Source organism: Drosophila novamexicana, unplaced genomic scaffold (genome assembly GCF_003285875.2).
Source record: "Drosophila novamexicana strain 15010-1031.04,08,12 unplaced genomic scaffold, DnovRS2.1 tig00000644-arrow-pilon, whole genome shotgun sequence".
NCBI lineage: Eukaryota > Metazoa > Arthropoda > Insecta > Diptera > Drosophilidae > Drosophila > Drosophila novamexicana.
In genome coordinates, this window is record NW_020824814.1 from 1,163,777 (window position 1) to 1,191,700 (window position 27,924).

Genomic DNA, 27,924 nt, shown 5'->3' on the forward strand with positions numbered 1-27,924 from the left:
AGGTACCCATTTTGTTTTCTCTTTCTCTCTTTTTATGTTTATCAACTATTTATTTATCATAATGTTTATAAAATTTAAAAATTTACCTTTGCAAAACATAAGCGTTAACAACTTAATTAATTATTAGATTTATTGTATTTGTGTGTGTTTTTTTTTAAGGGCTCTTCTCTTTAAATTGTATTTTACATATTCTTTTTTTTACTTTGATGCGTTTCTGCTTGTTTTTTTTTTTGTTTTTGTTTTTGTTTCGTTTTATTTTAATAGCGACTAAGACACTTTTTTCATTTACCTTTCATAAATTTTTGCATTTGCATTGAAATTACATAGAATTTAGTTTTTGTTTTTGTTTTTACAGCATTTAAAGCTACAATTTGAGATGTTTATGTGAAAAACGTAACAGTTTTAACTTTTTTTTAGTTGGTTGTTTCTTTTTTTTTTTATGTATGTACAGCGAAAATGGGTTGAGGAAAACGGAAAGGAAATTTGAATCATGGCGGAATGTTGCACATGCAATGAGTATGCTTTATATATATATATATATACTGATATATATATATACATAATGTGTATGTGTGTGTGTTGTGTGTACATTTATTTTTGGATTTAAGTTTAGACCGTACTGTTTACTTAGCATATTTAACAAAAAGTTTATACAACTTGCGCTTGGCTTATTACAAACTAAAGAAAATGTTTGCCGCTTTTCGCTTTTCTTGGATTATATTAATAAATATATCAACAAATTACCCGCTGCACGTTCATATAAAAACTAATAATATAGTAAATAGTCGTTATATAGTAATAATATAATATAATCTAATATAATAATAATAATAATAGCTAATTTACAATTAATACGCTTAGTTAAATTCTGCAAACTAAAGGCTTACAATAGTCGGAAGCAATTGAAACAATTCTTAGAATCATTCGTGTTCATCGATTTCCCATTTTGTTTCCGCTTTGATTTCTTCTTTTAACTACCATTAACTTTTATATAAACAATTACATATATAGATTTGTCATTAACAGAAAAACTTGAAACTAAGATTATTCAAAAAAAAAAACGACGCATCTAAAGTGTTAGTTGCGAACGTTGTGCTAAACCTGGGCGACGTTTGAAAGTTTAGAACATTGCACAAAATGGTGTGAAAAAAGGCAGGAAATGGGGTTAAAATTGGGCATGGTTGAGTGGGGAGAGTTAGGGTGACACATACACACACTCAGGCACACGCACATACACACACACACACAATCAAAACAATCATCGCGATTCTATTAGACTAGAATTCGAGTCGGCATACATAACCACATATATATATATATATTATCAGGACAAATTATAAAACGCTCCCAGTTCGGTTTTAGCACACGTTGAAAACTCTTTTTGAAACCAATCGCACTTAATGCTGTGCATTTGCCAAAGTTGCAGGCGCTGTCGCTGCAGCAGCAGCTGCTGCTGTTGCAGCCACGCCCCCTGCTGTAACTGCCGCCGCCCCCGCTGCCGTCGCCGCCGCCGTCGCCGCCGTAGACGACGCATTCAGGTCGTCGCCCTGCAGGTCCACATTGGCGGCACTGGCGTACTGCTAAAACCATGATTGCCTATTAATATCATACGGCTTGGTCATGCCCAGAGCCGAGGGTCGATAGGCGGCCGGCGGCGGCGGCGGCTGGCCATAGCCGGCCGCGGCAGCAGCGGCAGCCGGGCCGCCCAACAGGCTCTGATTGAAGATCATGCGCGCATGGAAGTCATCGCGACGCAAATATTGCTGGTACAGCTGCGAATTGGGGTCCAGTTGGGTGGCAGCAAAGGGATATGCCGCCGCGGCAGCTGCGGCCCGTGTCGATGGATGCGCTGCAGCCAGAAACGGATAGGAGCCAGCGGCCGTATTCAATGGATTCTGTGTCTTGTCCGACGCATTGCCAGCGGCATTTACCGCTGCGGCACCACTATGCGCCGGCGCCGGCGGCATATAGTAGGGATTGGGCGCATCACGGAACTGATCCAAATAGCTGCTGGCCGCCGCAGCCGCCGTCTGATCGCCATACAAACCCAGCGCACTGGGCGTGGGCGCAAAGTTGAAGGCGCTGCCCGGCACCATGCCGCCCGTGGAGGTCTTTAGCGAGATGGCAGCCGCATCCGCTGCCGTCTGATTGCTGCCCGGCGCGCTGCCAGCCGAGGCAGCTGCTGCTGCCGCAGCGGCGGCTGCTGCTGCTGCTGTGCCCGCCGCTGGCGATGCCACGCCGCCGGACTTGAGACCCGCATACAGCTGGAAACCCTGATGCAGCACCTGAGTGTGTGCTGCGGCAGCTGTGGGCATCTGTGGCATGTTGTACTGCGGCATTGCCTGCTGCTGGCTATGTTGCTGCTGCTGCTGTTGTTGCTGTTGTTGTTGCTGCTGCTGCTGTTGTGCTGCTACCTGTTGTTGCTGCTGCTTGGCATTTGCCTCGGCAGCAACTGTGGTCGCCTTCTTCTTGCGTCCACGCTTGGCAGGCGCCTTGACCTCAGCAGCTGGCGCTGCGCTCACTGCAGCCTGTTGGTGTTGTTGTTGCTGTTGTTGTTGTTGCTGTTGTTGCTGCTGCTGTTGCTGCTGTTGCTGCTGCTGTTGTTGCTGTTGCTGCTGTGGCGATGGCTGCGCGCCATTGTTGCTGCCGGGCACATAGTTGCCGGGCAGTTGCTGGGCGGGATTACCGTACGCTGTGGCCGCACTGGACGCACTGTACATATGCGCCGCCGGCGGCATATTCTTGTCAAAGTAGTTAACCGGATAGGCCAGCATGGACTCGGTCAATGTGTGCATCAACGGATTGTTGTAGGTTTGCGGCGGCGGCGGTGTAGGTTTATTGTAGGCAGCCAAATGATGCGTCTGGCTGAGATGATGCTGATGCGCCGGCAGGTGCAACATGTTGCTGTTGTCGCTGTTGGCCGCCACAGCAGCCTGTGTTGCCGCGGGCTTGCCGGATGTCGGCTGTTGCACGGCAGCAACAGCAGCTGCTGCTGGTGCATAGTTGTGGTTGAGCTGCTGCGCCTGTTGCTGGTAGGCATTGTGTGGCTGTTGCTGCTGTGCATGTTGCTGCTGTTGCTGTTGCTGCTGCTGCTGCTCTTGTTGTTGTTGCTGCTGTGCGGGCTGTGGCTGCTGCTGTTGCAGGTTGTTGCTGTTGTTGCCATAGTTAAGCGGCTTGTGCGGCGCCTGCTGCTGCTGCTGCTGTTGTTGTTGCTGCTGTTGTTGCAGCGTCAACTTTTGCTGCTGCTGCTGATAATTCAGATTATGCGGCGGCTGCAGCTGTGTCAAATGCGGCTGCGGTTGTTGCTGCTGCTGCTGACTGCTCTGCTGCTTGTTGGCCGCTGCCTGTTGCTGTTGCTGCTGCTGCATGTTGCAGGCGCTGTTGTCCTTGGCAAAGTCCTTGGGAAAACCCATAGCCGCCGCGCGATTATACATTTCGAATGCCTTATCTGGCGCTATGGTGCCCAGCTGCTTGTTAAAGGCCATGGAGCCCAGAAAACTATTGAACATTTGCTGTTGCTTATTGAGCAGCGATTGCGGTGACTGTTGCTGTTGCTGTTGTGTTGCTGTGTGCAATTGCTGCTGCTGCTGCTGCTGCTGCATATGATTCTCGTCCAGCTTGGTCAATTTGCTAGCAGCAACATCGCTGTAATCCTCGTTGGCGCGCTTCAACGGATTAATTAACGTATCCGTTTTGGCGGGCTGCTGCATTTGATGCTGCATAAAAGTGGCCATATCGCTGCCATAGCTGGGCGGCACAATTTTCTGCTGCTGTTGCTGCTGCTGCTGACTGTCAACAGCATCTGCGGCTGCTGCTGCATTGGCCGCCGCATTTGTCGACTGATATTGTGCATAGGTTGGATACTTGGGCTTCATGCCATGCAGCTGCTGCTGCTGATGAGCCAGCGTCTGATGTTGCTGCTGCTGCTGTTGTTGTTGCTGCTGTTGATTCTGATGTTGCTGCTGTTGTGTGACCTGATTCGTGGCTAGGTTAGGCGGCAGCAGGCTGTGTCCCAGACTCCAATCATTGTTGTTAGCCTTAGGCGTCGCTGTGGATACCGCCACGGGAGCAGCAGGTGGCAGCGGATTGATCAGCGTTGCCGGATTGTACAAAGAATGTTGCTGCTGCTGTTGCTGCTGTTGTTGCTGCTGGTAGTTGTCATGCGTTGGCGCATAGCCATTGTTGCCCATTGTTGCTGGAAGAAGAAGTTGGATTAGACATGTTTCTATGTTTCTTTCGACAATTCACCTTTATGTGCGGAAAACGCGTGGAACTTTTAAAAATGTATTGCCGATACTTTGCTTTAGACTGTAAGTCGGAGTAGCGACTATTTGCTGAGGGCGAAACTCACCTGTTAAAGGCACCACAGGTGCTGCAGCTGGTTGGCTCGTTGCCACTGCAGCAGGCACCACAGGCGACGGCGGCACGACTTGCACGACTTGCTGCTGATAGGGCGACAGCACGGGCTGTTGGTACGGCGAATGCTGCTGCTCGGCCGGCGACTGTGCCAGCGGGGTGGGCGGCTGTGTGGCCGCCGAGGAGGCAGGCGAATCCACGCTGCTGGGCATCGGGCTGAGCGCCTGTTGCTGCTGTTGCTGAGGATTGGGGCTGTGCGAGGGCTGTTGCTGCTGCGACTGCGGCTGCGAATGCGCGGTCTGATGGTAGGGCGACTGGGCGTGATAGGGAGAAGGCTGCGTCGAGTGGGGCGTGGTGTAGGGCGAACTCTGCGGCTGTTGATAGGGTGAATGCGGATTGGGCGTGCTGGGGCTCATCGAAGAGTTGTAGTCGGATTCTTGGGAGCGCGGCTGTTTGTACTGATCGTAGATGGGCAGTGGCGAGGTGGAGGAATAGGCTGGCGTCTTGGACGCCTCCGAACCAGACGGATTATAGCTATTGCCGCCACCATAAGGCGAGGTGCCACTCAGCTCGGGCGTGGACACATTTGGCGACGATGCCGACGAGTAAATGTGCTGAGAATATTGCGGATACGGTGAGTTCATCTCGCGCGGACTGCAGCTCTTGTCCGGGCTGCTCTTGGTCGTCGTGTCCTGATAGAAGCCCACCTTGATGGCGCCATTCAACGTATACGGTGACGCCGGCTTGCCCATGTCATCGTTCGGCTTGGGCGACACCATAATGGGCGAGGCGCCGATGGGCGAGGCGCAGATGGGCGATGTATACGAGCCAGCCGCATAGGAACCGTAACGCTCATCGATGGCTATGCGCGGCGAGTCCGGATCCTGACTGAATGAGCTGCGCTCCGAGTTCGTGCTGCCCGTGCTCGGCTTGCGCTGCCGCATGACCACGGGCAGCGAAAAGTTTGTGTCGCCGGCGGCGGGCGAGTGTGCGGGCGGCGCCACCCGGGCGTCGTCCTGTGCCAGAAGCTGTGACTGTGTTGTCGTTGGCTGTTTCTCCTCCTCGCTGGTGGATTTCTTGTTGACCTTGGGGCCGCCGAAAGCTTTGAGCCATGCACTCAGATTCGGCTTCTCTTTGCCCTCGGCTGAGGCGGCCGCCTTTGAGGCCAATTCGCTGGCTTTGCTCAGCTCGAGCAGCGCCTCGAATGGCTTGGGCATAGGCTCCTTGGTAGGCGTTGTGGCCGCTGCTGACTCCTCTGCGCTGCTGTGCTCTTTGGACTCCGGATCGTGCTCCTGCTGCTTGTTCGCCAGCTCCTCCAGGGTCTTGCCCAGCGCAAAGTCCTGCGTTTTGATGACCGTGCCCAGGCTGAGCTTTGGCGCCGTGTCGCTGCACTCGGTGATGAGCGCGTTTTTGGTTTCTGACTTGGACTTGCTGACCACCGGACAGAGCAGGGTTTCCAGCTCATCCATCTTGGACCCAACCACATTCTGTATCAAATTGCCCTTGGTCTTGCCCGGCTGCAGACGCTCGATGGTGCGCATCACGTTCGCCTTGGCCTTGGCCTGCTGCGCCTGTGCATTGGCCGCCAGCTTCTCCTTGAGCGACTTGCGCTTCGCCTCCTTGGCCATCTGTTGCTTGATGTGCGGCGGTGGCGGCGGATTCAGCAACAGCTGTGTGCTGCTCGGCTCCTTCGGCTTGACGGGCGGCGCGGTTGTCGCCACAATTGTTGCTGCTGCTGCTGTGGGCGGGGCCGCGACGACGGGCGGCGCTGTTGCTGCTGGCTGCTGCTGTGCGGATAACGTGGAGTTATTGGAGCAGGCGGAGCTCGAGCTGGCCGCCGTTGCCGAGGTGCTGCCTATGGAGTTGCCCGAGTGCATCGAATGCGGCGGCGTGCCGCAGCTGCTGCTCACGCTGCTGGCCGTGGGCAAAGTTTCCGCGTCTAGTTTGTTGCCGCCCGGCTTGGTCGCCGACGTTTCGCTGACCAGCTCGTTGAGCGCCTCCGCCAGCTTGGTGGGCACCAGTTCCGCCTTGGGCGCAGCCAGGGCGACGGGTCTCCTAAAGTCGGCCGCGTCCAGTTTGCTGCCAATGGCCGAGTCGAAGTCATCCAGCAGATTGTAGCGCGAGGGCGAATTGCTGGCGGAGCTGAACTCGGAGAACCGCGGCGTGTGCTCCAGCCAACGATTGATGTCCTTCAGCGTTTGCTCCGTTTCCACGTCGAGCGCCTCCAGATTCGTATTGCTGCTGGGCGCCGCTTTCTGTGCCGCGGCCGCGGCCGCCGCCGCCTTTTTGCCGGTTAGCTTCTTGTGACCGCCGCCCTTTTCCACGGATGACTTCTCGGCGGGCTTTGGCGGCGGCGGCATTTGCTTATCGGCTCGCTGCTTCTTGCTGCTTGCCTTGACGTTGCTCTCCTTCGGCTTGGCATTGCTGCTGGCGCCGGCACCTCCGCTGCCCTTGGCCGCATCCTTGCCGCAGGCCAGCTCTGTCCGAGCAACTGGCGCCGGCGGCGTTGAGGTCTTTGCAGGCGCCGGTGGCGGCGGCGTCAACTCCCGCGATGGCTTCTCAACGTTTTTTGGCGTTTCTGCTTTTTTGGCCTTCTCCACGGGCTTCTCCTCCGCCTTCTCGCTCTTCTCCTGCTTGGTAGACGCTTTGTCGTTTAGATTCGATTCCTTTTGATGCTTTTGCTCTTTGCTTTTACGACCACGTTTATGTTCCGCCGCTGGCTCTGTGGTATTTTCGCGCTTCTTTTTGTTTGTGGACACACTCTTGACACTGGTTGACTTGGAGTCCTCGGAGGGTGCCAGCGAATTGGTTGCACTGGTGGAGCCGCTTTGCGCGGCGCGACTGCGTCGATATTTGATGACGTCATATTTGTCCATAAATGGCAGCAGCATCTCCAGTTCCGCCTGCTCGGCAGCAGCGGCTGCAGCAGCCGCCGATTCCGCTGAGCTCTTCTTGTGCTTGGCACTGCGCGACTTTTCCTTATCCCTATCTTTGTCCTTCTCCCTCTCTTTGTCTTTGTCTTGTCGGCTTTTCTTCTCCCGCTCCCGGTCCTTTTCCTTTTTCACTGGCGGCGTCTCGATTTTCTTGCCCCGCTTGACGGCCACCGGCGAGGGCGGGCGACGCCGCCGCTCATCGGAGCTGCTGTGCAACATATAGTCCGACTCGGAGTCCTGGTCGGACTTGTCGCCTTCGTGGCGTGCGCTCAGCTTGGAGGTCTCGGCGCTGGTCACCTTCTTGACGGTTGTCAGCAGCTCGGAGAGATCATCGTTGAGTGCGCTCTTTGAGTATTTTTTGTGCAGATCCACCTTGAAGGGTGACATGCTGCGCGATCTGGACTCATCATCATCATCGTCGTCCGCATCGTCATTGTCCTCGTCATCTTCCTCCAGCTCTGCAGCGGATTCAGCAAGCGCCGCAGCAGCTGTTGGCGGCAGCTGTTTCTTTGCATTGATGTCATACAATAGACTGTCGTCATCGTCGTCCAGGTCGGCCAGCTCCCGATCGGCTTTGGCGCGACCGCGTCCAACTCTTTTGCTCTTTGGCTGACGCTTGACGGGCGTTGGGGTCTTCACCTTGGACTCGGCGGGCACCATTTTCTTCTTTTGTGCCGCAATTGTGCGCGCCGTCGGCTTCACCAGAGACTTGACTTTGGCCAAAGCCAGTTCCTCATCGTCGCTAGACTCGGGCTCACTCGGCGGCGGCGGCTCGCTTAGCTCCGACTCTGGTTCCGTTTCGGGCGTTGACTTTTTGCCCGCTTTTTTGGTCTTTTGTGTTTTGGTGTTGGGCTTCGAGGAGCTGGTTGTCTGGTTCTGCGAGGACTTGCTGCCTTTGGCCTTGCGTCCACGTTTGCCTGAGGATCCACCAGTTAGCTCTTTGTCCTTGTCCCTGTCCTTGTCTTTTTCCTTAAGTACTTTGCTGCTTTTGCTCTTTTTCATTGCTAGCGGCGGCGGCGGTGGTGGCGGTGGCTCTGGCTCCAGGTCCTCCTCATCGGTGTCCATGTCATCGTTGTGACTGCTTCTTTCCGCTTTGCTTTTGGTTTTCTTCTTACGCCGTTTATCCTTCTCCTTGCGCTTGCGCTTTTGCGCGTGTGTTGTCGCCTCCGCAGGCTCCTCTGTGTCGCTGTGGTGCCCCTCCTCGACGCTGCTGTCCTGCAGACGCTTGCTGGACGCAGAGTTCGCCGAGGATTCCTTCTCGTCGTCACCTTTCGCCTTCTTGCTAAAGTACTTCTCGCGAAAGACATTCATCTTGGAATCAGCGGCGGGATAACTTAAATTCGGATCATCATCGTCGTCCTCGGAGAGATTATCGAAATATTTTTTGGTTGCCTTATCGAAGGCTTCCTGCAGATTGTTGACCATTTCCGTGTACTCTGTTGGTGGGTTGAAAATGTTATTAATGGCATATATTTATATAGATATTATGCAGAGAGATTATCAATACCGTTGTTGTGGCCATTGTACAGTCGACAATTGTTGACAATCAAGCGAAAATCATTGCGAAATTCGCTAAACTTGTGATACTCTCCACTGTCCAGTTTGTCCTCCATCTTGAGCAGGTCCATGGGCCTAGGGAATAACAGAAATATTTGATAAATAATTGAGTTCTTGATGTACTTATATATCACGCTTAAAAACAGGGTTTGAACCTAATGAACTAAAGCTTACACCCAACTAGCCAAATGGTTGGGTTTAAAAACCTTTTGGCCATAAATTAATTCTGTTCAATGTGAATGAAACAATATTTGTCCGAAACGCTCTAGAGCTAAAAATGTGCTGCCTATTCGGATGTGAGTAAGAGTTTCCCTTAAGGTGCAACAATCGGAAAAGATGTGATGCACCAAGGTTCAAAAGAAACCCTTATTTCATGGCTGGGTTTATGGATCCAACACATAGATTATTTATTATTTCCGAGTAATGATGTATATTAAACTTCATGAAATTTGATTTAATGAATAATGTTGAAAATTCAATTAGAATTAATTCTTAACAGCTAAAAATTTAAAGTTGAACTGGCGACCTCTCATTAGCTAGTCGGACAAGCACTTCGAAGCTCTAATGTCACCTTTCAGAGAATCCGTCAGGACAAATCAATGCGTATATATTACATCTATATGGCTATAGTTTACCTTCTAATGATTGAGTAATAGCGCGGCGCAATATCCTCCTCAACGGGATCCATGAAGGGCCATGCATCCCGATGATTTTTGACATAGACAAGCACCTTGTGCATTCCGATTTGTAGTACCTCCTCCGTTTCGGTAAAGCTAAGAATATTCGCATGATTTGAGGAGTTGTACGTTGCATTGTTGTTTGCTTTCGCTGTTGTTGAAGTTGTTGTGATTGTTGTTGGGTTTGTTGTTGTTGTTAGATGGTGTGTTATGGGTCTGGTTAGGTTTGTTGTTGTTGTTGTTGTCGAGGAGTGAGATTTATGTTTATTACTGTTAATATGACTATGAAGGTGGGTGTTGTTGTGCGTATGATGGGTGTTGTGTGAAGGTGTGTGGGCTACTCCGTGCGACGTTGTTGTTGTTGTTGCGGTTGTTGTTGCTTCCGGCGTTGAGTGGTTGTGATTGTTGTTGTTGTTGTGATTGTGGTGCGACGCGTGCTTATGGTGGTGGTGGTGGTGGTGGTGGTTGTTGTTGTTGTTGTTAAAGCTGCTGTTGCTACGGTTGTTACTATTTACATGGCTACATTTTGTTGGTATGTTTTTTTTTTACGGTTATGATGAACAGTCAATATGTTGTTGGTTGGTTGTTTGGTTGGTTGGTTGTTCGTTTTGGTAGGTACAAAAGTTTACAATAACAATGGGTAATAAAATGTTAATCAATTGATATATTATATACAATTTGATGAAATATGATGTGTCGGTTAGTGAAGAAGAGTGCAAAGGTAGAAGGGGAGTAGGTTCTAGACAGTAGACATGCAGACAATAACGAAATACAAACTACTTTTACGAGATAAATTAAGAGCACTTTGTTAAACTCTATAAAAATACTTCGGTTTTCCGAAGCTTAAGTACCCTTGCATATTTTTTAATATATTTCCTCAGTTTTTCTTTCAATAAAGTTCTCGTTCTGGTTCTTTTCTACTTTTTAGCTTTTCGATTCTTTGGGAATGCTATGTGGATTTATTATATGGCTGGTAAGTTTTTGTTAAAATATTTTATTCACAAGTTGTTTATGCAAACTAAGTTCTGAGCCATTTTGAGCACCGAATTTTTATTTTTTATATGGCTTGCGAACTTTAAACATGATTTTTGCCCTAAAAATCAGTCGAACTTAAATCTGTTGAGCAAAATATGCCTTAGCTAAAAACAGTTTTTTATTTGAATATTTAACAATATAATATTCCAAAATTCGTTAGTTGGAGACATTGCTAAGAATATTTCAATAAGTAAAAATATGTAGATAATAATACTTAATATTTAATTTACAAAATATTCAATTGTTTTATGAAAAATTGTATATAATAAACCATAAACTCCACTTTTTATTTAACCCAATTTAACCGAGTAAAACTTTCCTATGTCAACTACAACAAATGATCATATATACCAAATTTTCCCAGTCTAGCTTCACAGAGTGTTGAGTTCTTATAGAACAGACAGGTGATACGGATAGACGAATGCTCTATAAAGTTAAAATTAGTTTCCGCTGCACTACTTGCCACATATATTCAGTTGACTATACAAAATGTATGTTGGATTAAAGATAGTTTTTTACAGCGTGTTTACAAATATGAAATTGAGTTTCGGGAAATCTGAAGATACTTGCGTTAGTATTTAATATAAAGAGTGTGTGCAGTGCTATGTTTTGTCTAGTCTAATTGGTTAGTTAGTTAGTGGGACTTACTCATCGGCACTTTTGTCGGAGTAGGCGCTGCTGTAGCGTTCCGCCTTGCTGGACGAGGAGGCACTGGAGGCAGCCGAGGAGGGCGCTGCAGCCGCCGTTGATTTTTTGCTTTTCGCCGGCGCCTCCGATTTGCTGGCACTGCGTTCCGCTTTACTGCCGGAGCTGCCGGCGCTCACACTGGCCTTTTGTTTCTTGGACCGTGCCGTCGTCTCGGCTGCGGAGTTGCTGTTGCTGTTGCTATGTTGCTGCTGCTGCTGTTGCTGGTGGGCGGACGCGTTGCCGCCAGTTGGTATGAAAATGTTGCCCGTTAGGGAGCTGAGTGAATTGTTGGTTTGCCGGCCGGGCAGCTTCACATTGGCCGCTGGCGCCATCTGCTCCTCGCGCTTGGCAGCCACTGGCTGTGCTGTGTTTGGCTCTGCTGGCTGCAGTTGCTCCTCGCTGTCATGCGCCACAGGCGAGGGCAGGCTCAGGTTCGCAATGCTTGTGGCGACCGCAATGGCCGCCGAATTTGAATCCAGCAATTGCAGTTGTCGGCAAAAGTTCTCCTTATCCTCGGGACTCAGCGACGCGGCGTGCAGCAGCTGCGGCTCGGTCGTCTCTGGGCTCGGCTCCAGCTGTTGTTGTTGTTGCTGCTGCTGCTGTGGCTGCTGCTGCTGGCGACTGTGGCGTCGCTTGTGGCTGCGAGCGGCTGTTGTGCTGCTGCTGCTGTTGTTGCTTTGCTCGTTGTTGTTGCTGTTGTTATTGTTGTTGGTGTCCTCGCAGTGCTCGTCTGTCTCAGACGCATGCTTATGACGCCGCCGATGGTGATGATAATGATGTTGATCTCGTTCCCGTTCCCGTTCGCGACGCTCGCGTGAGCGTTTCTTTTGCTTCTTGCCAGACTTTTTCTTCTTGTGGTGATGATGATGATGATGATGATGGTGGTGGCTCTTGCTCTTGAATTTCGCTGGCGTTTGTGATTTTTCTCTGGGCGGCGGTGGCGGTGAACGGAATTTATCGCCAGCTGCTGTCACAGCGTTCAAATGCTGCTCTTGCTGCTGCTGCTCGTGTTCCTCTTCTTCTTGTTGCTGTTGTTGTTGCTCTTGCTGTTGTTGTTGCGCTAATTGTTGCTGTTGATGCTGTTGATGTTGTTGCTGTTGTTGCTGTTGCTCTTGATTCGGCTCCTCGTCGTCGTTTTGATCATCCTCTTCTGGCGATAGACAAAAAGTTTCCCTGTGGCACAGAAATTCGCTCGAATTAGTTGTTGTTGTACGTCTGAGGGAGCTTGCGTAAGTTGAAATACCGCTAGCCGTTGAAGTCGATTGAGAACTGCATAGAGAGGTAGTAAAAGAAAGAGATAAAGAGAAAAGAGCAAAAACAGAAAATGGTTAAGTATGGCTGACAAAACACAGGCAATGTTACGACAAGCTTAATTAATGTCCCACGTACAGTAGAAATCGCTTAAGACTAACGCGCAAATGAAATGTTTAAATGGCATGTGAAGTCTAAAGAAAATGTTGTTGTAGTTATTTTTTTGTAGAGAATATAATATACGAATTTCATGGGTTTTTTTTTAATTATCAATTCAAATAACAAATAAAAACATAATCTATTTTGGTTAATAATAATAGTAAATCCTTTGAAAGGCTTTTCAAAATGTTCTTTAATTAAACTAATAAAAAAGAATATCGAATAAAAATGTTAAATTCAAGTAATAAATTTCTAGTCTTCGAGCAATTGTTGTATTTTATATGAATTCTAAACGATTTTTACTGTCTTATTATATTGAAAGTCTGCGTTAAATGGTTTACGTATATGATTTCTAGCCCGTTGTTTGATGAAAACTGAATGAATGAGGTGCCACAAGAAATGTTCAATTACAATAATAGTATACACAAAAAAAAAGAAGGTATAATAAATTGGCAATATATCAAATATAGGAGTATATAAAAAGCATGCTTACATAATTGTTCATATTGTGTGTTATAGTTTTTATTATTTTTTTGAAAACGAAATCCAACCAATTGTTTGTCGCACACAAAATTAAATTATGGGCAAAACTCAAATTAAGTGCTGTTTCGTCTCCTTCAATATTTGGTCCAGTTTCTCTCAGTCTCTCGCTGGCGGCAGCCTGTGTTAAGCGTCGATGAGAATGTGATATTTTTTTTTTTTGCTTTGTATTTCTTTTCTTTCTGTTTCTTAATGACAATTCTTCAAACACAAATTGCAAGCAAATTTCGTTTAAGTGAAAACAATTGAAAATTAAAAAAGAGTAGTAAAACAAATCAATTTGTAAAACAAATTAAACAGCGACTTTTTTCTTTAAAAAAAAAAACAAAACAAAATATGCTTTAGATGTGCGTGTGCTTGAATTGTTCTGTTTGTTGTTGTCTGTGTGTTGTTGTTGTTGTTGTTGTCGTTCTCAATGTGTGATATATGATTGTGAAATGCTGTCCGTTTTCTCTCTCTCTGGTTCTCTGCTTATAATACTGGACGTGCTAACCGTCTGCGTGAGCGCTGCTGTACCGCCGGCGGCGCCAAATGAACTGAATATTGTCGCTCACGACGTTCACGTTCGCGTTCGCGTTCACGTTCGCGCTTCACACGCTCCTCCTCCTGGCGCGCCTTGAGCTCGGCGAGATTACGTATGCGACTGGAGTTGCGCACTTGCAGTAATCTGTGTAATGAATACAAACATTGAATTATTAGATGGCGTATATAATTGCATATATATATGTCTTAAATAAGAGAGCTGTCAAATCTGCCTTATATCCAAACATGATATCGCATAGCTTCGTTCCCTTATATGGAAATATTAATATGAATAGCAGCAATATAGTTAAACTGAGATACAGATTCCTTTACTCAACAATTTAAGCGCACAAGCCCTTCTTACGAACATTCTGTTCTTGAACTATTGTTCCTGTGTTAACCATAAGATATTGTGGTAGGATCTAGCCTGTCATGTCGCTTCTTTCATTGAAGACTGTAGCAACATCTTGCAGATAAAAGAAATTATTATCTTACCACGTCTCAAGTCTATATTCAATTTTTGTACAATATGAAGCTTGATATAAAAAACAGTTCTGTACTAACACAAAAACTAAGTAACTAAGTAAGAACATCTTTGATGTCGGAGAGGTCTTCTACAATGTGTTACTTGAGGCGCAACAAAACTTTAACCTATTGCTTAGAAGTATTCGAATTTTTTTGGATTTCCCAATTGGACATTAACCACCTAACTGAATACATCAAAGCTATTTAGTTTCTTTACATAAAGAACTTGATCTTAAGGCGTTAACTTTTAAATAAAGTCATGATGTACATGGCCAACTGTTAGTTGCAGCTATAATCACTTACTTTCTGCGTCTCAGACGTTCACGTTCGCGAAACAGCTGCGGCAGCTTGGGCAGAAAGTTCTCATCCAGTATTTGGAAGAGTTCACGCTCTTTACCATTCGTTGAGGTCTTGAATTTGGCTGCCAAATTCTGCCAATCCTCCTCGGTGAAGCAAATGACCTGCCAGACGGTACTGTTGCCGCCTAGGATCGTGTTGCCACCAGAGCCGGCGCCACTACTGGAGAGCGCAGCAGCAGCAGCAGCAGCTGACTTGCCCGAACCGGTAGCAGTGGCCGTTGTTGTCGCCTTATCCTCGCGATAGAGTCGCGTACCGTAGAAATACCAATATCCTGAATTTTTGGCGTCGTAGCCGAGCGGCTCAACGCGCAAACTGTCCGCCTCTAGGTTGCTTAGTATGACCTGCACATCGACAGAGTCCAGGCGAAAATGGCACAGATCGTGCAGAATTTGTAGACGCTTGCGCACCGGCAGCGATTGAAAGTCAATGTCCGTATCAAAGTGATTCTCTGTCTGATGCAGGCGACACTGTTGGCGCAGGAAACGGCGCAAAAACATCTGATAATTGCTGTGTGTTATCTCATTGGCTACCGACTGTAGCGCATCGCAGCCGGTCAGCAGGCGTACAATTAATTCGGGCACTAAGGCAACTTGATCCTCATCGCTGGTACCATCGGAGAGCAGCGCCGATTCGAGATCCTGCAAAACACAGACACAGACTGCATATAATACAAATCCATGGAACGTGTTTTTAAAGAACAGACCTCTATATCAATGTCGGGCAAATCGAAGGCGGAACTAAACAATGAACAGAAATGCGAAATACACGGTATCTCCCACCATGATTGTATGTCTGAAGAAGAAGATCTGAATTATTACTAAATTCGTTATGTTGGACAAGCGCTTACCCAATAGGCCAATGAAAGTAGAAACCATTTATGTATGCTTTGTGTATTAGAAAGTTGGCTCTCTGCAAGAATAAATTAAAACAATTCCTGGGCGTGTTGCTTGTTGCCTTCTGGTCGTTCCCAGTTGTTGCTTGTTTACATTCGCTTGACAAACTCTGTGCAAAAGGGCGTAAATACAGAAATTAGTCTAAAATAGTCTAAAATGGTTAATCAGATCCAATTGATGCTGAGATGTCGAATATAATATGTGCTCTATGTGTTTGGTAAACTAGACCCTTGCAAGGGTATAAGAACAACAACAAAACTCATGTACGCTATCTCATTGGCGGCAAAAATGTAAACGTGTGTGCAACATGTGTGCGTATGTGTGTGAGTGTTTGTGTGTGTGTGTGTGTGTTGTTATTGTCGAATTGTTTGAGATACACAAACAAACACGAGCTTATCAATTATCAAAAGCGCGCGCGAAGTAAATTGCGATACACGCACACGCACACATACAATTACAGAGCACACCCACACTGTTGCCTTTGGCGAGAGTAAGAAAGTACACGCGCACCCCTTTCGCGCGCTTAATTTTACGAAGAGAAAATCAAAACAGATGGCCAATAAACTAGCCCACAAACAAACGCGTTGCCTCCCGCATGGGCGGGAGTGGGACGGCTATAGGCAGCCAGTGTTGCGTAGCGCTAGTTGTGCTATTCACTTTTTTCCACAGCACTGTTGATTTCTTGGCTGGTCGATGATTTCGTACCCCCGCCACCGCTGCGCCGTTATTTGGCCTGATGTCTGCACTTTTTCTTCTTTTTATAATTAATATGCCATTTCTACGAACACACACGCACACACAGACAGCACATTTGATAAATGTTTCAACAAATTAGGCGCGATTTTGGCGTATCTGATGCCACAGCAGCGCCCTTCGAGCATGCGCCGCCTGCGACAGTGTCTTGTTGCGATGCTCCGTTGCTGCCTCTGGCTGTGTGTATATATTTTTTCATTTGCGCTTTCCTTTTGCCGTAACAGTGAAGCACGCAATTGGTTGATGACAACTGCTTTGAAATTAATATTCAGTTACATTTTTCAGCAGTTGTATACACTGAAGGGGCTTAACTGCTGGGCGCTAACGTTTCGGTTTTAACTTAATTTTCCTTCTTTTCCACATATAAATATAATTAATGGACGAATCAACCTTACCGAACGCCAGAATTTAAGCAATGCGGCTCAAACTGTGAACAATGTTACAATAGACGAGCCAATATTGCCCAAACTGTGGCACTGTTATGCTCTCCGTAGGTCTGTTATATGGTATCGATATTAGTGATGTGCTTTCGTATCGACATATCGTTTCGAACGTGATATTTTATTTTAATTTTTATAATATAAAAAATTTAATGAAAAACTTTCTTACAGTGGTTAATTTTGAACTAGTTTTCTTTGGCTTGCATAATTAATTCGTTTTCAATTAAGTCTACTATTATATGCAAACGGCCTGCATTCACTGTTGTTAGCTGGAGGAGTTTGCTGTTTAATAAATTTGAATTCTTTTTCTATGCGAGCATGACTAACTTCTTTCAATTTTCGCAAGATGTCGCCACAATATTCATAATACCATCTAGCTCTTGTGCTGCAAATAACATGCAACACTGTGCAACGAATAACAACAACAAGTAACTTTTCGTTAAAAGTGCAACAAATAGTGTTAGTTAACATACTCCATTAACAGCCTGGTCCGGTTCAAGATGGGGTATATTAAATTGACGTTTCTCTTTGCTTTCTTAAAATGCAAGGTCGGATTTGTTGTGCTTTGTTTGAAAGTTTGTTTTTGTCAACTGTAAATTTAGACTCAAATATAAATATATTTTCAAAATTTAAATATATGGACCAAAGAAATTGTTAATTTTTTTTGTTTTTTTTTTTTTCGATTTTTCGCTTTCATTTTTTTTTTCTCGATTGCAAATCGACATCAAAGTTGCAACTTGGTCAATTATCGATAATTCATTTAGTACACAAGTTGCGGGCAATTTATACTCGATTCGTTGTGTTTGAAATTGAGCTGAAAACGCACAGCAACGTAAAAAAAAGAAAATAGAAAATGCCTGCACGTGTAAATGCGGTCTTTTATGGGCTCCTTGCCCGCCTGCTGTCCATAATCGGTTGTACTTGCTGTTATATATGTTTTTGATTTTGTTTTTGTTTTTGTTTGTTCTCATTGAGCTTACGAACTGTTCTTGCGCAAGGCAAACATACGCTGCTGCTGCTGCTGCTGCTGCTGTCGACGCAGACGCTGTTGTTGTTGTTGTTCCTGCTGCTGCTGTTGAGCACTTTTTAAGTGTACATTTTTGGGCAATTTAGTCGGTTTTGCTGCCGTCTGCTGTTGTTGTTGTTGTTGTTGTTGCTGCTGCTGTTGTTGTTGTTGTTGTTGCTGCTGCTGTTTTTTGTTGTCCTTACGCAACACTACGCCCGAATGCTCCATGCTGGGCCCCTTCTGACGCTGATCTGCGGTCAGCAAAAATCCCGTTAGCTTGCCATCCCATATTATCAGCCGGATGGGCACCACGGACAGCAGCTGCAGCTTATATGGTGTCTGCTTCATGTTGCGCTCGGCGACCAGTATAAAATTGGGTGCATTGTGCGTATCGATGAGAACACGTTGCATCTTATAGTTAATGGCAATGACATGACCCGACTCCAGGGTAACCACGTTCATCATGTGCTGGAAGATCTCCATGACAACGGCACGCATATAAATCACCTGGCGATTGCTCACATAGCGCTTGAAGAACAAATTGCTGGAATCATCGCCCGCCTGTTTGGCATTATATTTACGCTCATTGGCCACTTTGGTCAGATGATGCAGCTCATCCGGAGTGCGCTCCGGTGCGGCGCAGTAGTTCAAGCCGGCGGCGAGCAGACTGCAAAAGAAGGCAGCCAAGTGTGAGTCAGAAGAATTATATATATATTGAAGTAGTTCATACCGATGCACCATAACATCCGGATAACGTCGTATGGGACTGGTGAAGTGCGTATAGATGGGTATGGATAGGGCGTAATGCCAGAGATCAGACGGTTCTGTCTTGCCATCGCTGCAGAAGTAGCTGTAAGCGAAGAGAGAGAGTGTAAGATATATATAATTAACAAGTGGGTGTGCACAGCCAGCAGATACCCTGTACCCCTGAGAACTGTCAAGATTTGATTTACAATATTCAGGCGTATAGAACTTTTGATATTTGTATGAATATTCCTTAAGTTAAGGCTATATGAAAAAGGCTCAGACATACTGTCCCTTGAGACCATACCAGCCTCTCTTTTGAGCAATTTTCAGATAGTACAGGGTATAACATATGCCATTTGGCTAGGCTTTTGGGTGTACATACGTGGCTCGCGCCATGGGCTTCATCAGCAGCTGACTTAGGCAGGCGGACATGGCGATGGGATCGGCGGCTTCGCTGCACAACCGTTGCATGCTGGCCTGCAGAGCCTTCGAGGAGCTGTAGTCCAGATCGAAGCCCTGGGAGAGCAGCTTCTCGCGTAACGATTTGAGTGATTTGGTCAGCGGCGGCGGATGATTGCGTAGCACCGCAATTTTTGGATAGGCATCGTGTATGAATTTTGCCACCGCTTGATTGGCCAGCAGCATGAACTCCTCAATCATGTGATTCGCCTCGCGTTGTTTCTCCACCTCAAAGCCCATCGGTTCGCCGGTCAGCGGATCGAGGCTGAAGCGCACCTTGGCATTGTTGATGGTCAGGGCGCCATTGTCGAAACGTTTGCCGCGCATGTTGCACGCAATACCGTGCAGCCAGGTGACACGCTTGACGATATCGTTGACCGTGAAGCCGTTCAGGATGTTGGGAAAGTCGACGTCGGTGAAATGCTCGCGGGGATTGTCAATTATCTTCTGGGCATGCTCGTAGGCAAACTGTGTGCACGAGTTCATGATGGAGCGCGTAAACTGGGGCTTGTCCAGCTGATTGCCATCGCCATCCATGCGCCAGAAAACGGAAAACGAGAACTTATCCTCGCCGGGCAGCAGCGAGCACCGGAAGCAGAGCGTCTGCGGCAGCATGTGAATCACTTCGTTGGCCAAATAAATTGATGTCGAGCGCTCCTTGACAATGTTGTCCAGCTCGCTGTTCTCCTGCAAATAGTGTGAGACATCCGAGATGTGCACTCCGACCTCAAACACATTCTCGCCCAGCTGCTCAATGGAGAGCGCATCGTCCAGATCGCGCGCCGTCAACGGATCAATCGTGAAGACACAGCTCTTGCGCATATCCCGACGATTCACCAAATCTTGGGGAGTTACAGGCGGCGCAGATTGTGCGTACATCTCGTTGAAGCGCTCCTCGAAGGGCACCACATCTCGCAGACTATTATGGAAGAGTATGGCCTTCAGTTCATCGTCCAGATTGCCCACACGGCCAACAGGCTGCACCAGCTCCGCAATGCAATGGCCATTGCAATCCGTTTCCAGAATGTGCGCCAGATAGAGCAGGCCGCACACCTCGTCCGGCTGCTTGTTGCCGATATGTGCCGCGCAGCTGGCCTGCGGTATGTACACCATGGGCATGCGTAAATCGAATGGTCGAAATTTGTAAAACAGCTCCTCGTCGCAGAGCTTGGTGGGATTCGTAAATGATATGTTGCCCACAATTTGTCGCAGTTCCGTTTGCTTCACAATGGCAATGACAAACGCTTTGGGGCAGTTGTCCGAGGCTATTACGGCCACATTGTCATCATCCGAGTCCTGCGATTCTGTCTCCTCCGAGAGCTCCTCATCCTCACCTGCAACGGGGATAGTATTAGCAGCTGACGGATCGGTTGACTGATTGAATGACTGACTGACTTACTGCCCGATTGATTGACTGACTAGCAAGTGATGATTGAGTGAAAGACTCACTGATTGACCGACTGTTTAACTGATTGAATGACTAGATAGCATATTAATTGACTGACTGATAACTGATGATTGACCGACTGATGGTCTGACTGACAGTGATAGATTACTGCTTGATTGATGGATTGGCTAACTGATTGAATGACTGATTGACTGCCTGGATGATTTATTGATTGACTGACTGATGGTTTGAGGATTGACTGCTTGATTGACTCATGACCGATTGTCTGACTGGTTGACTGACGACTGGTCGAATGATTAGACGGCTTATTGATTGACTGATTGATTGGATGGCTTATTGATTGACTAACTCCTGATAAGAATGAAATATAGGAATTTAGATCTGATTGACCAACTGATTGAATGATTGACTGGCTGAATGACAGGGCTGTTTGTTAAGACCTTCCCAAAATTTTATATCAGACGCGATTTACGCTCTCGATTTTCAGAGATTGGGATAAAAACAGATTGTAAATTGAATGAGAGACACATTGGCTGGGCAAAGCCGATTAACCTTGACTTACCCAGAGACAGTGAGGCCTTGCCACCAATAATGCCGCCGGCTGCGGAATCCATAGTCTTGGTAACGACGGCGCCCACATTCAAGACAAAGGCGCGCACGGTGTCGCCCTCGAAGGCATAACGTCGTGCCACTGGCAACAGAACGATGCCATCGCGCTCCAGTGCCTCGCGATCCGTGGACATGGTGATAAACGCCTGGCGATTGTTCTTGCGATTCACGCGTATCTCCTCCTCGACAATGCGTCCATAGCCAGCCTGCACGAGGCGCCTGGCGTGCGACTCCAAGTCCCCGAAATCGCCCTTGAAGTTCAGCTCCGCCGGCAGCAGTTGCTCGGCGCCCACATGCTGCTGTACGATCTTGTTGATATATTGACGCATTGCCTCCAGCTCGGTCTTCAGGGAACGGGGCGTGTTCTTGTCGTTGCGCTTCTTGCGGTTGCGATTGCGCTTGCGCGGCGATTGGCCGCCAGAGTTCTCCTGCTGCTGCTGCTGCTGCAGAGTGGTTGCTGCGGCTGCACTGCTGCTGCTGGTGCTCGTGCTGGACAGATCCGAGTCGCGGCGAGTGCGCAAAATCTCGCCAAGGCGCTTTTGCGTCATGGCCTGGCCCTGGGCCGGCGGCTGTGGCTGGGCTTGTCTGGGTGCGCGCATTATGCCGGAGAGTGTAGACGACGGCAGCTGCTGCTGCTGCTGCTGCTGCTGCGGGTGACCCGTCGGATCCATGCCGCCATCAATGCGGCCGTGCTGCGTCAGCGGCGGCATGCCGGGCGCGCTGGCAAGCGCTCGCAGTGCAGGATTCATGTAAGGTCTTGGCGGCCTGCAGACATTCGACAGATTCAGCCATTCCAACTGGCCGAGCACCTCGCTCTGCTTGATGAGCTGCTGGGCATAGGCTCGCACATCCGGGTTGACAGTTATAAGCTTATAGACCAGATCCTTCAGGGCATCCACCTCGCCATTAAGGGCTTGCCGTGACTTGCGTTTCTTCTTCAGCTCCTGCTGCTGCGGCGGCTGCTGTTGTTGTTGTTGTTGTTGCAACTGCTGTTGCTGCAGATGCTGCTGCTGTTGCAGCTGCTGTTGCTGCAGATGCTGCTGCTGCTGCAGATGCTGCTGTTGCTGCTGCTGCTGCAGATGCGGCTGCTGTTGAGGCTGCGCCGCGGCAGCTGTTGTCGCATTCAGCTGGGCGGCAAACTGCAACTGCATGTGAACCGGCATAAAAGATTGCATGGGATATGGATAGGATGCCATCGGCATCGGCATGGATAAAGCTGCGGCAGGCAAATGCTGCTGCTGCTGATGTTGTTGCTGCTGCTGCTGCTGCTGCTGTTGCAGCTGACGATGTTGGACAGTGGCGCTGACTGTGGCAGTGGCGGTGGCAGATGCTGTGGCAGCAGCATTTAGCACTGGCATTGAACGCTGCTGCGGCAGCGACTGCAACTGCAACTGCGACTGCGAGACATAGTTGCGCATAAATTGATTGGCCTTCTGCTCGATGATGGGATAGTCCGTAGTTGTTGGCAATTTGGCAGACATCTCCATTTGCGTTTGCTGCAGGCGCGTCGCCAGACGCTGCGAGCGCTGGCGCAATAGCTCAATGGCATTGGGATAATCCGTTTCAGTATCATGTGGCATTTTGCGTATCGATGGTTGCAGCGGTGGACCCGTTACAGCACTTTCTAAGCTCCCTACGCTCGACGTTTTTGACATGTTTAAAACAGTTATTGTTGCTGCACCAAAACGGTTTTGTTAAAAAATACTTGTTTTTGTTTATCTTGCAGCGTATTTCACATGCTATGACAACAAACACATTCGATTGAGTAAAGTGGCCCGCCCCCCGCATAGGGTGGCGCACGTGCTTTGCTCACTTTGCACAAAACGTCACAAATTTACTACGATATGGAAATAAGCTGCTAAGCGAACAATAACTGACAGTAAATTCCAAATGAGTGTTAATTGAGGTTTAACATGGGTGGTAACAAGCATAAAACATTACTGATATTCTGATAAATGTAAATGCTGCATACTTTATTGTTGTTTAACATTAACAATAAGCACAACAAATTTAATTGCATTTATGACGTCACGAAGTAACTCTCAGTTTGGGCTTTTGGTGTGCGAAAACCGACAATCGCACTAAATATTGCGATATTTATCGAATAACTCAACAAATGCGCTGGACCTATCGATATGCATCATCGCAAGGCAATCATGTGTCAGTAGTGTTGTAAAACCTTCGCGCCATTTTTCTCGTATCTTTCATCTCTTGCATTTTCTGTAGAAATTTGTTAATTTCTTTGTTTTCGAAATGGTTTTTTAATCTTTAACGAACGGAGAAATAAACAAACAGTGGTAAAGCGTGGTAAAATGCTAGCGTGAGCGCGTGCTCTTGTTTTGTGTGTGCTGCATATGTAGTATGTGTGTGCGTGTGCAAGTATAAGAAAAGTCCAACCAAGGTACACAATTTATTGTTTATTTATGTATGTAGCTTGCTTCGCTCAGTTTGTTGCAATCTTATAAGTTTGGCTTTGTATTTAAATTGCTTGCTAATTGTACACGAACACGCACAGAGTACCATCTACACACACACACACACACACACACACACACACACCACACACTGACACACATACAGACTTTAAACTATGTACGAATGTAAAAAAAAAGAGAAGCGCCACAAAAATGACTGATGTAAATTGTTTTACAAGTGAGCTTACAACAACAACAACAACAACAACAACAGCAGCAATAGCAACTTTAACCACGCCCACAAAAAATGTACTGGACCAATCGCCCACATCGCCGTTTATACTAAGAGCACCGCCCAGCGCCAAATCCAAATTAATTTTACAGAACATGGAGGAAGTGCTAAATACGGTGAAGCAAAAGCATCGCGAGAAGCACAAGCGAAAGCGCGAGGAGAAACGACGCGCCGCAATGCTGGCGGAAGCGGATACGGAACAAACAACAACAGCAACAACAACAACAACAACCAACGGCCGCCACGTGCTGCGCGAGAAAACGTCGCGGGAGAATGGCATTGGCCACCCCAAGCGCAAATCCCATGCAAGTCCCCTAAAGAGCAGCACTCCCCACGGCACGGAGCAACAGTCGTCCATTATGAAGCACTTTGCCAAGGCTGCAGCGCCCGCAAAATCTGCTACCAATGTGTTTGAGCTAATGATGAATGCGCGCAATCGTTCCCTGGGCACCAATGCCAATGGCCAGGCAGCAGTGGAGCCAGCCGAGGCGGAGGCCACAACCTCGCCGCCCCAGAGCAAACGCAGGCAGCTGCTGCAGGAGTGGAACGAACGCAAGGGCGGCGCCAAGCGTCGCCTGGCCGAGGAGGCACGTGAAGAGTACATCGAGCAGCAAATGGAGCAGCGCGCCAAGCGGTAAACCGTCCCAAGACTTTAGCTTGAATCTATTGTTGAACCCTTCTCACTTGCAGTTTGAAGAAAATGCTGACGCAACCGGCGGCGCCGAGTGGGCCGAAGGAGTCGAGTGGCCAGGAGGCGCAGCCAGTCAAACGTTTGCGAGGACGTCCACGCACGCGGCGACCCAGCGCGGATGTGGATGCGCAGCTGCCGGTTAGTCCTCCCAGCGTCGAAACGGAGACTGTGCAGTTGCTGGCCAAGCTCTGCTCGCCCGTCAAGAAGCGCGACAGTCTGCTGGGCTATTTTGCCAAGCTGGGGTCGCCACAAAATGCGGCAGAAGCCGCAAAGCAGGATGTGGAAACACTGGAGACGCCCAAGCGGCGGCCGCGTGCCAAGAAATCCATGTCCAATACGCCAGCAAGCGTAGCCGAAACGACTTCAACAACACCTTCGGGTCGACCGCGACGCTCGTGTGCGACAAAAGCGCGCTACGACTATGACCTAGAGCCGAGTCCCACCAAGGCGAAGCAAACGCCGGCGCCTGCAGCTGATGACTCCATAGAGATCATTGAATTGGACACGAGCAATCCGGCGGCAACGCCCAAGAAGCTGGCGCCTCTGTTCGTGCGGCAACTGCCCAAGCCCAGTCCAGATCCGACAGTGTTGCGTGCACGCCAGGAATTCCTGCACTCCGGCGTGCCGGAGAAGCTCAGGCAGGAACAGCAGCGCCAGCGTTGCTTTGACCAATATTACGAGGAGAGTTACGAGCTCTTTCCGCGCATAGCACACGTGGGCGGCACGCGTCTGGAGGCAAGCCTCAGCGCGTCCCTGCAGCTGCGTCAGGAGGAGGAGGCGCAGCAGCAGCCGGCAATAGTGCGTAAAACCAGTACGGGCAGCATAACTGGCTGCACTGCAGCGGACTTTGTGCCGAGCAAGAGGAAGAAGAGCGTGTCCAGTTGGACGCCGCTGCCGCAGCTGGACAATAAGCGCACGCTGGTCAAGAACTGGAAGAGCACCTTCGAACGTTTTCCCACCTTCAAGTGCTACAATCAAATGCGCGAAAAGTACAGACATTTCAGCGCCATAGACGCGGCGCAGGACACACAGCCGATGGGTGAATCATTTGTGGTGACACGGCGCACACGACGCTCGCTCGAACAGCAGCAGGAGCAGCAGCGCGAGCAGGCCGAGGAGCACTTCCGGCCACCGGCATTGGCGCCGAACGGCGAGCTGCTCTTCACGGAGAAGTACAAGCCGCTGCTGTTCGAGCAGGTGCTGGTCAATCTGACGCCCGTGCAAGAGCTGCGCGACTTTCTGGCCAATTGGCATGGTGCTGGCGCTGGCCAGCGCAACTCGCAAACGCTCGACGACAACTCCTCCATGGACTTTGGCAACGATTCCAGCTCAATGGGCGCCAGCTGCAATACTATGGTGTTGCTGGGTCCCTGTTCCAGCGGCAAAACCAATGCCGTCTTCGCCCTGGCCAACGACATGAACTTCAATGTGCTGGAGATAAATGCGGGCATGCGACGGACGGGCAAAAAGCTGATACAGGAGCTGCAGGAGGCCACGCAGTCGCATCAGATACGCAAGGAGGCCAAGGCGGGCGGACAGCTGCTCCAAAAGCTGCAAATGAACGGCCTGAAAGCGAAGCGCAGCCAGGGTGACGAAGATGTGCGCAAATCTCTCATCTTGATCGAGGATGCGGACATTGTTTTCGATAATATCGATGCAGGCTTTACGGACGCCATCTACACGCTCGCCGCCAGCTCCAAGCGACCCGTCATCATAGTCGCCACCGATCCCAACTGTGCCCATTTGCAGCGTCTAATGCAACAGAATACGATTAAGTTTCAGGCGCCGAATGCGCTAAATATCTCACGTTTTCTGGCCGTGCTGTCGCTCATGGAGAACTGTCCCATTGAGCTGGACGAACTGATATCCCTCTATCTGTACAATCATCAGAATCTGCGCAAGACCCTCATGGAGCTGCAGTTCTTCATACAGAGCGGCGGCGATGGACAGCGTAGCCGAGGCAGCTCGCAGCCGCCGCCCACCAGCAACTCGCCCAGCCGATCGCCGCGCCTGTCCACGCTGTCTGGCGTCCATATACATCAGCAGCTGTTCGAGTTCTATACGACGGCACAGAATGTGCGTCATTTTGTGCCGTTTCCCGTTGACTTTCGCCTGCTGCGCCTCAATCTGAACGAGCTGCTGCGCCATTCGACGCTGCTGCAGCACACGCAATCGCCGGGTGCGTCCGTGTCCAGGCGCAGCGCCAAACGCAAGTCGTGTTCACCAAAGAAGGCGTGGCTCAGCACAGCCACGCACAATAAGAGCGAACCGCTCCAAACGCTGGCCACCTTCTATGAGCATCTGTCGACGGCCTCACTGCTGGATGTCTCGGGTCTGGAGCGGAGCAATGATCGACTGCAGCCGCATCTGGCCGAGCAGCTGGCGCACACGTTAGTCGAGTGTGCGGTCAGCACGTGTCTGGCATCCAAAAACTATGCCTACAATCTGTTTGATAAGCCGACGCAGCGGTGAGTACCAAGCAAATACCTAATTACACTATGCTACACAGATGGGCTATAATTTTTTGCTGCGAATGTATGCAAAACTTAAAAAATATCAGTTCTAGACGTATCCAACTTGGTTTCTAGCTGCTCGCAAAGTATTTAACAATTAAAAATATTTCACTTTTATTGAAAACTACTGCCGTTCCCCGCCGAAATTGTTAAAAGAAAAATTCTTTAAGCTAGAACCTTGGGATTTGGTATATAACAACTTTTATATGCCTTCTTTTAGCCCTAAAATTTTGATAAAGATCGGACTATAAGCACCAAAGTTATCACGAGCGACTGCTGGGATAACGAGGAAGCAGCAAAGCTCATTTATTTAATTTTTTTTTAATTTGTTCCAAAAGTAAACAACATTTATGTTAACACCAAATTCCCATGCCCCTCTTCAACCACAATTCAAAAGTGAAAAGTGTTTGTGACATATTTTCTTATTATTTTCCGCTTTTGGAGGCCTCAAAAACAATGCAAGGTTGCAGTCGGAACGCTTTTCGAACGTTTTATTCAATTCAAATCTAATGCCTTTTCAGTCTTAATCTGATGGATCAATTGGGGAGCAGTTGTCGGAGCAGCTGTGCCCGCGTCCTGGACTATGAGCCGGCCATGCGTGCGATTTGTCGCAGCGAGAAGCAGCGCGCCGGATTGGAGCGCCGGTCGAGTCGTTTCTATCACTATTTGCGGAATCATGCGTCGAACAGTGTGACCAGCTTTTCGACAGAACTATATGAGGCCGCCTGCCAGGTGCTGCAGGAGGAGCCGAATGTGGAGCAGGAGCAGCCGCAGCCGCAGAGTACGTCCCAAGATGTAGTCGAATAATAGTGCAAATTCTATGTTGGAAGATTGGAGGTTGGAGTTCATTCGGTGATACGCCTCCCCCCCGCGACCGCCCTGCGCCCGCCCACACGATAAGTGGCAAATGGAAAATTTATTCATATTGCGTTACGCAACAAAACGTTGATCTTTTTCTTATTCTAGACGATATTAGTTAATGACTATATGCCGGGCGCCCGCTGCTCTTCAGTTCTAGACAACTACACAATAATTATACACTAAACGACCTGAGCTATGTTAATAAACAAAACAAAAACAACAATTATTTAGAAGGA

At 48.4% G+C, this 27,924-nt stretch overlaps 3 protein-coding genes across 4 annotated transcripts; 1 reads left to right on the forward strand and 2 right to left on the reverse strand.

Moving 5' to 3' along the window:
* Positions 1-787: 787 nt before the first annotated feature.
* Positions 788-17,327, reverse strand: LOC115762878. The gene is made up of 12 exons (XM_030705252.1): positions 17,162-17,327; positions 15,450-15,604; positions 15,306-15,394; positions 14,546-15,240; positions 13,668-13,862; positions 11,207-12,514; positions 9,482-10,042; positions 8,797-8,921; positions 4,388-8,725; positions 3,186-4,195; positions 2,563-3,047; positions 788-2,517 (listed from the first exon to the last, which is right to left on the reverse strand). Exons 2-12 carry the CDS (start codon positions 15,475-15,477, stop codon positions 1,581-1,583), a joined length of 9,771 nt encoding a protein of 3,256 aa, XP_030561112.1. The 5' UTR covers positions 15,478-15,604; positions 17,162-17,327; the 3' UTR covers positions 788-1,580.
* LOC115762879 (DIS3-like exonuclease 2) lies at positions 16,688-22,680 on the reverse strand. Its single transcript, XM_030705254.1, has 6 exons — positions 21,952-22,680; positions 20,871-21,915; positions 18,824-20,234; positions 18,425-18,544; positions 17,785-18,361; positions 16,688-16,744 (listed from the first exon to the last, which is right to left on the reverse strand). The coding sequence occupies exons 1-6, from the start codon at positions 22,570-22,572 to the stop codon at positions 16,688-16,690; spliced, it is 3,831 nt and encodes a 1,276-aa protein (XP_030561114.1). The 5' UTR covers positions 22,573-22,680.
* A 418-nt stretch (positions 22,681-23,098) lies between these two features.
* LOC115762753 lies at positions 23,099-27,899 on the forward strand. 2 transcript variants are annotated; one of them, XM_030705094.1, is made up of 4 exons: positions 23,099-23,318; positions 23,716-24,257; positions 24,314-26,782; positions 27,349-27,899. In XM_030705094.1, exons 2-4 carry the CDS (start codon positions 23,719-23,721, stop codon positions 27,632-27,634), a joined length of 3,294 nt encoding a protein of 1,097 aa, XP_030560954.1. In that variant the 5' UTR covers positions 23,099-23,318; positions 23,716-23,718; the 3' UTR covers positions 27,635-27,899. The 2 variants fall into 2 exon arrangements, with proteins under 2 accessions (XP_030560954.1, XP_030560953.1); XM_030705093.1 differs by lacking the exon at positions 23,099-23,318 and having other exon boundaries at positions 23,433-24,257; positions 27,349-27,898.
* Positions 27,900-27,924: the final 25 nt, after the last annotated feature.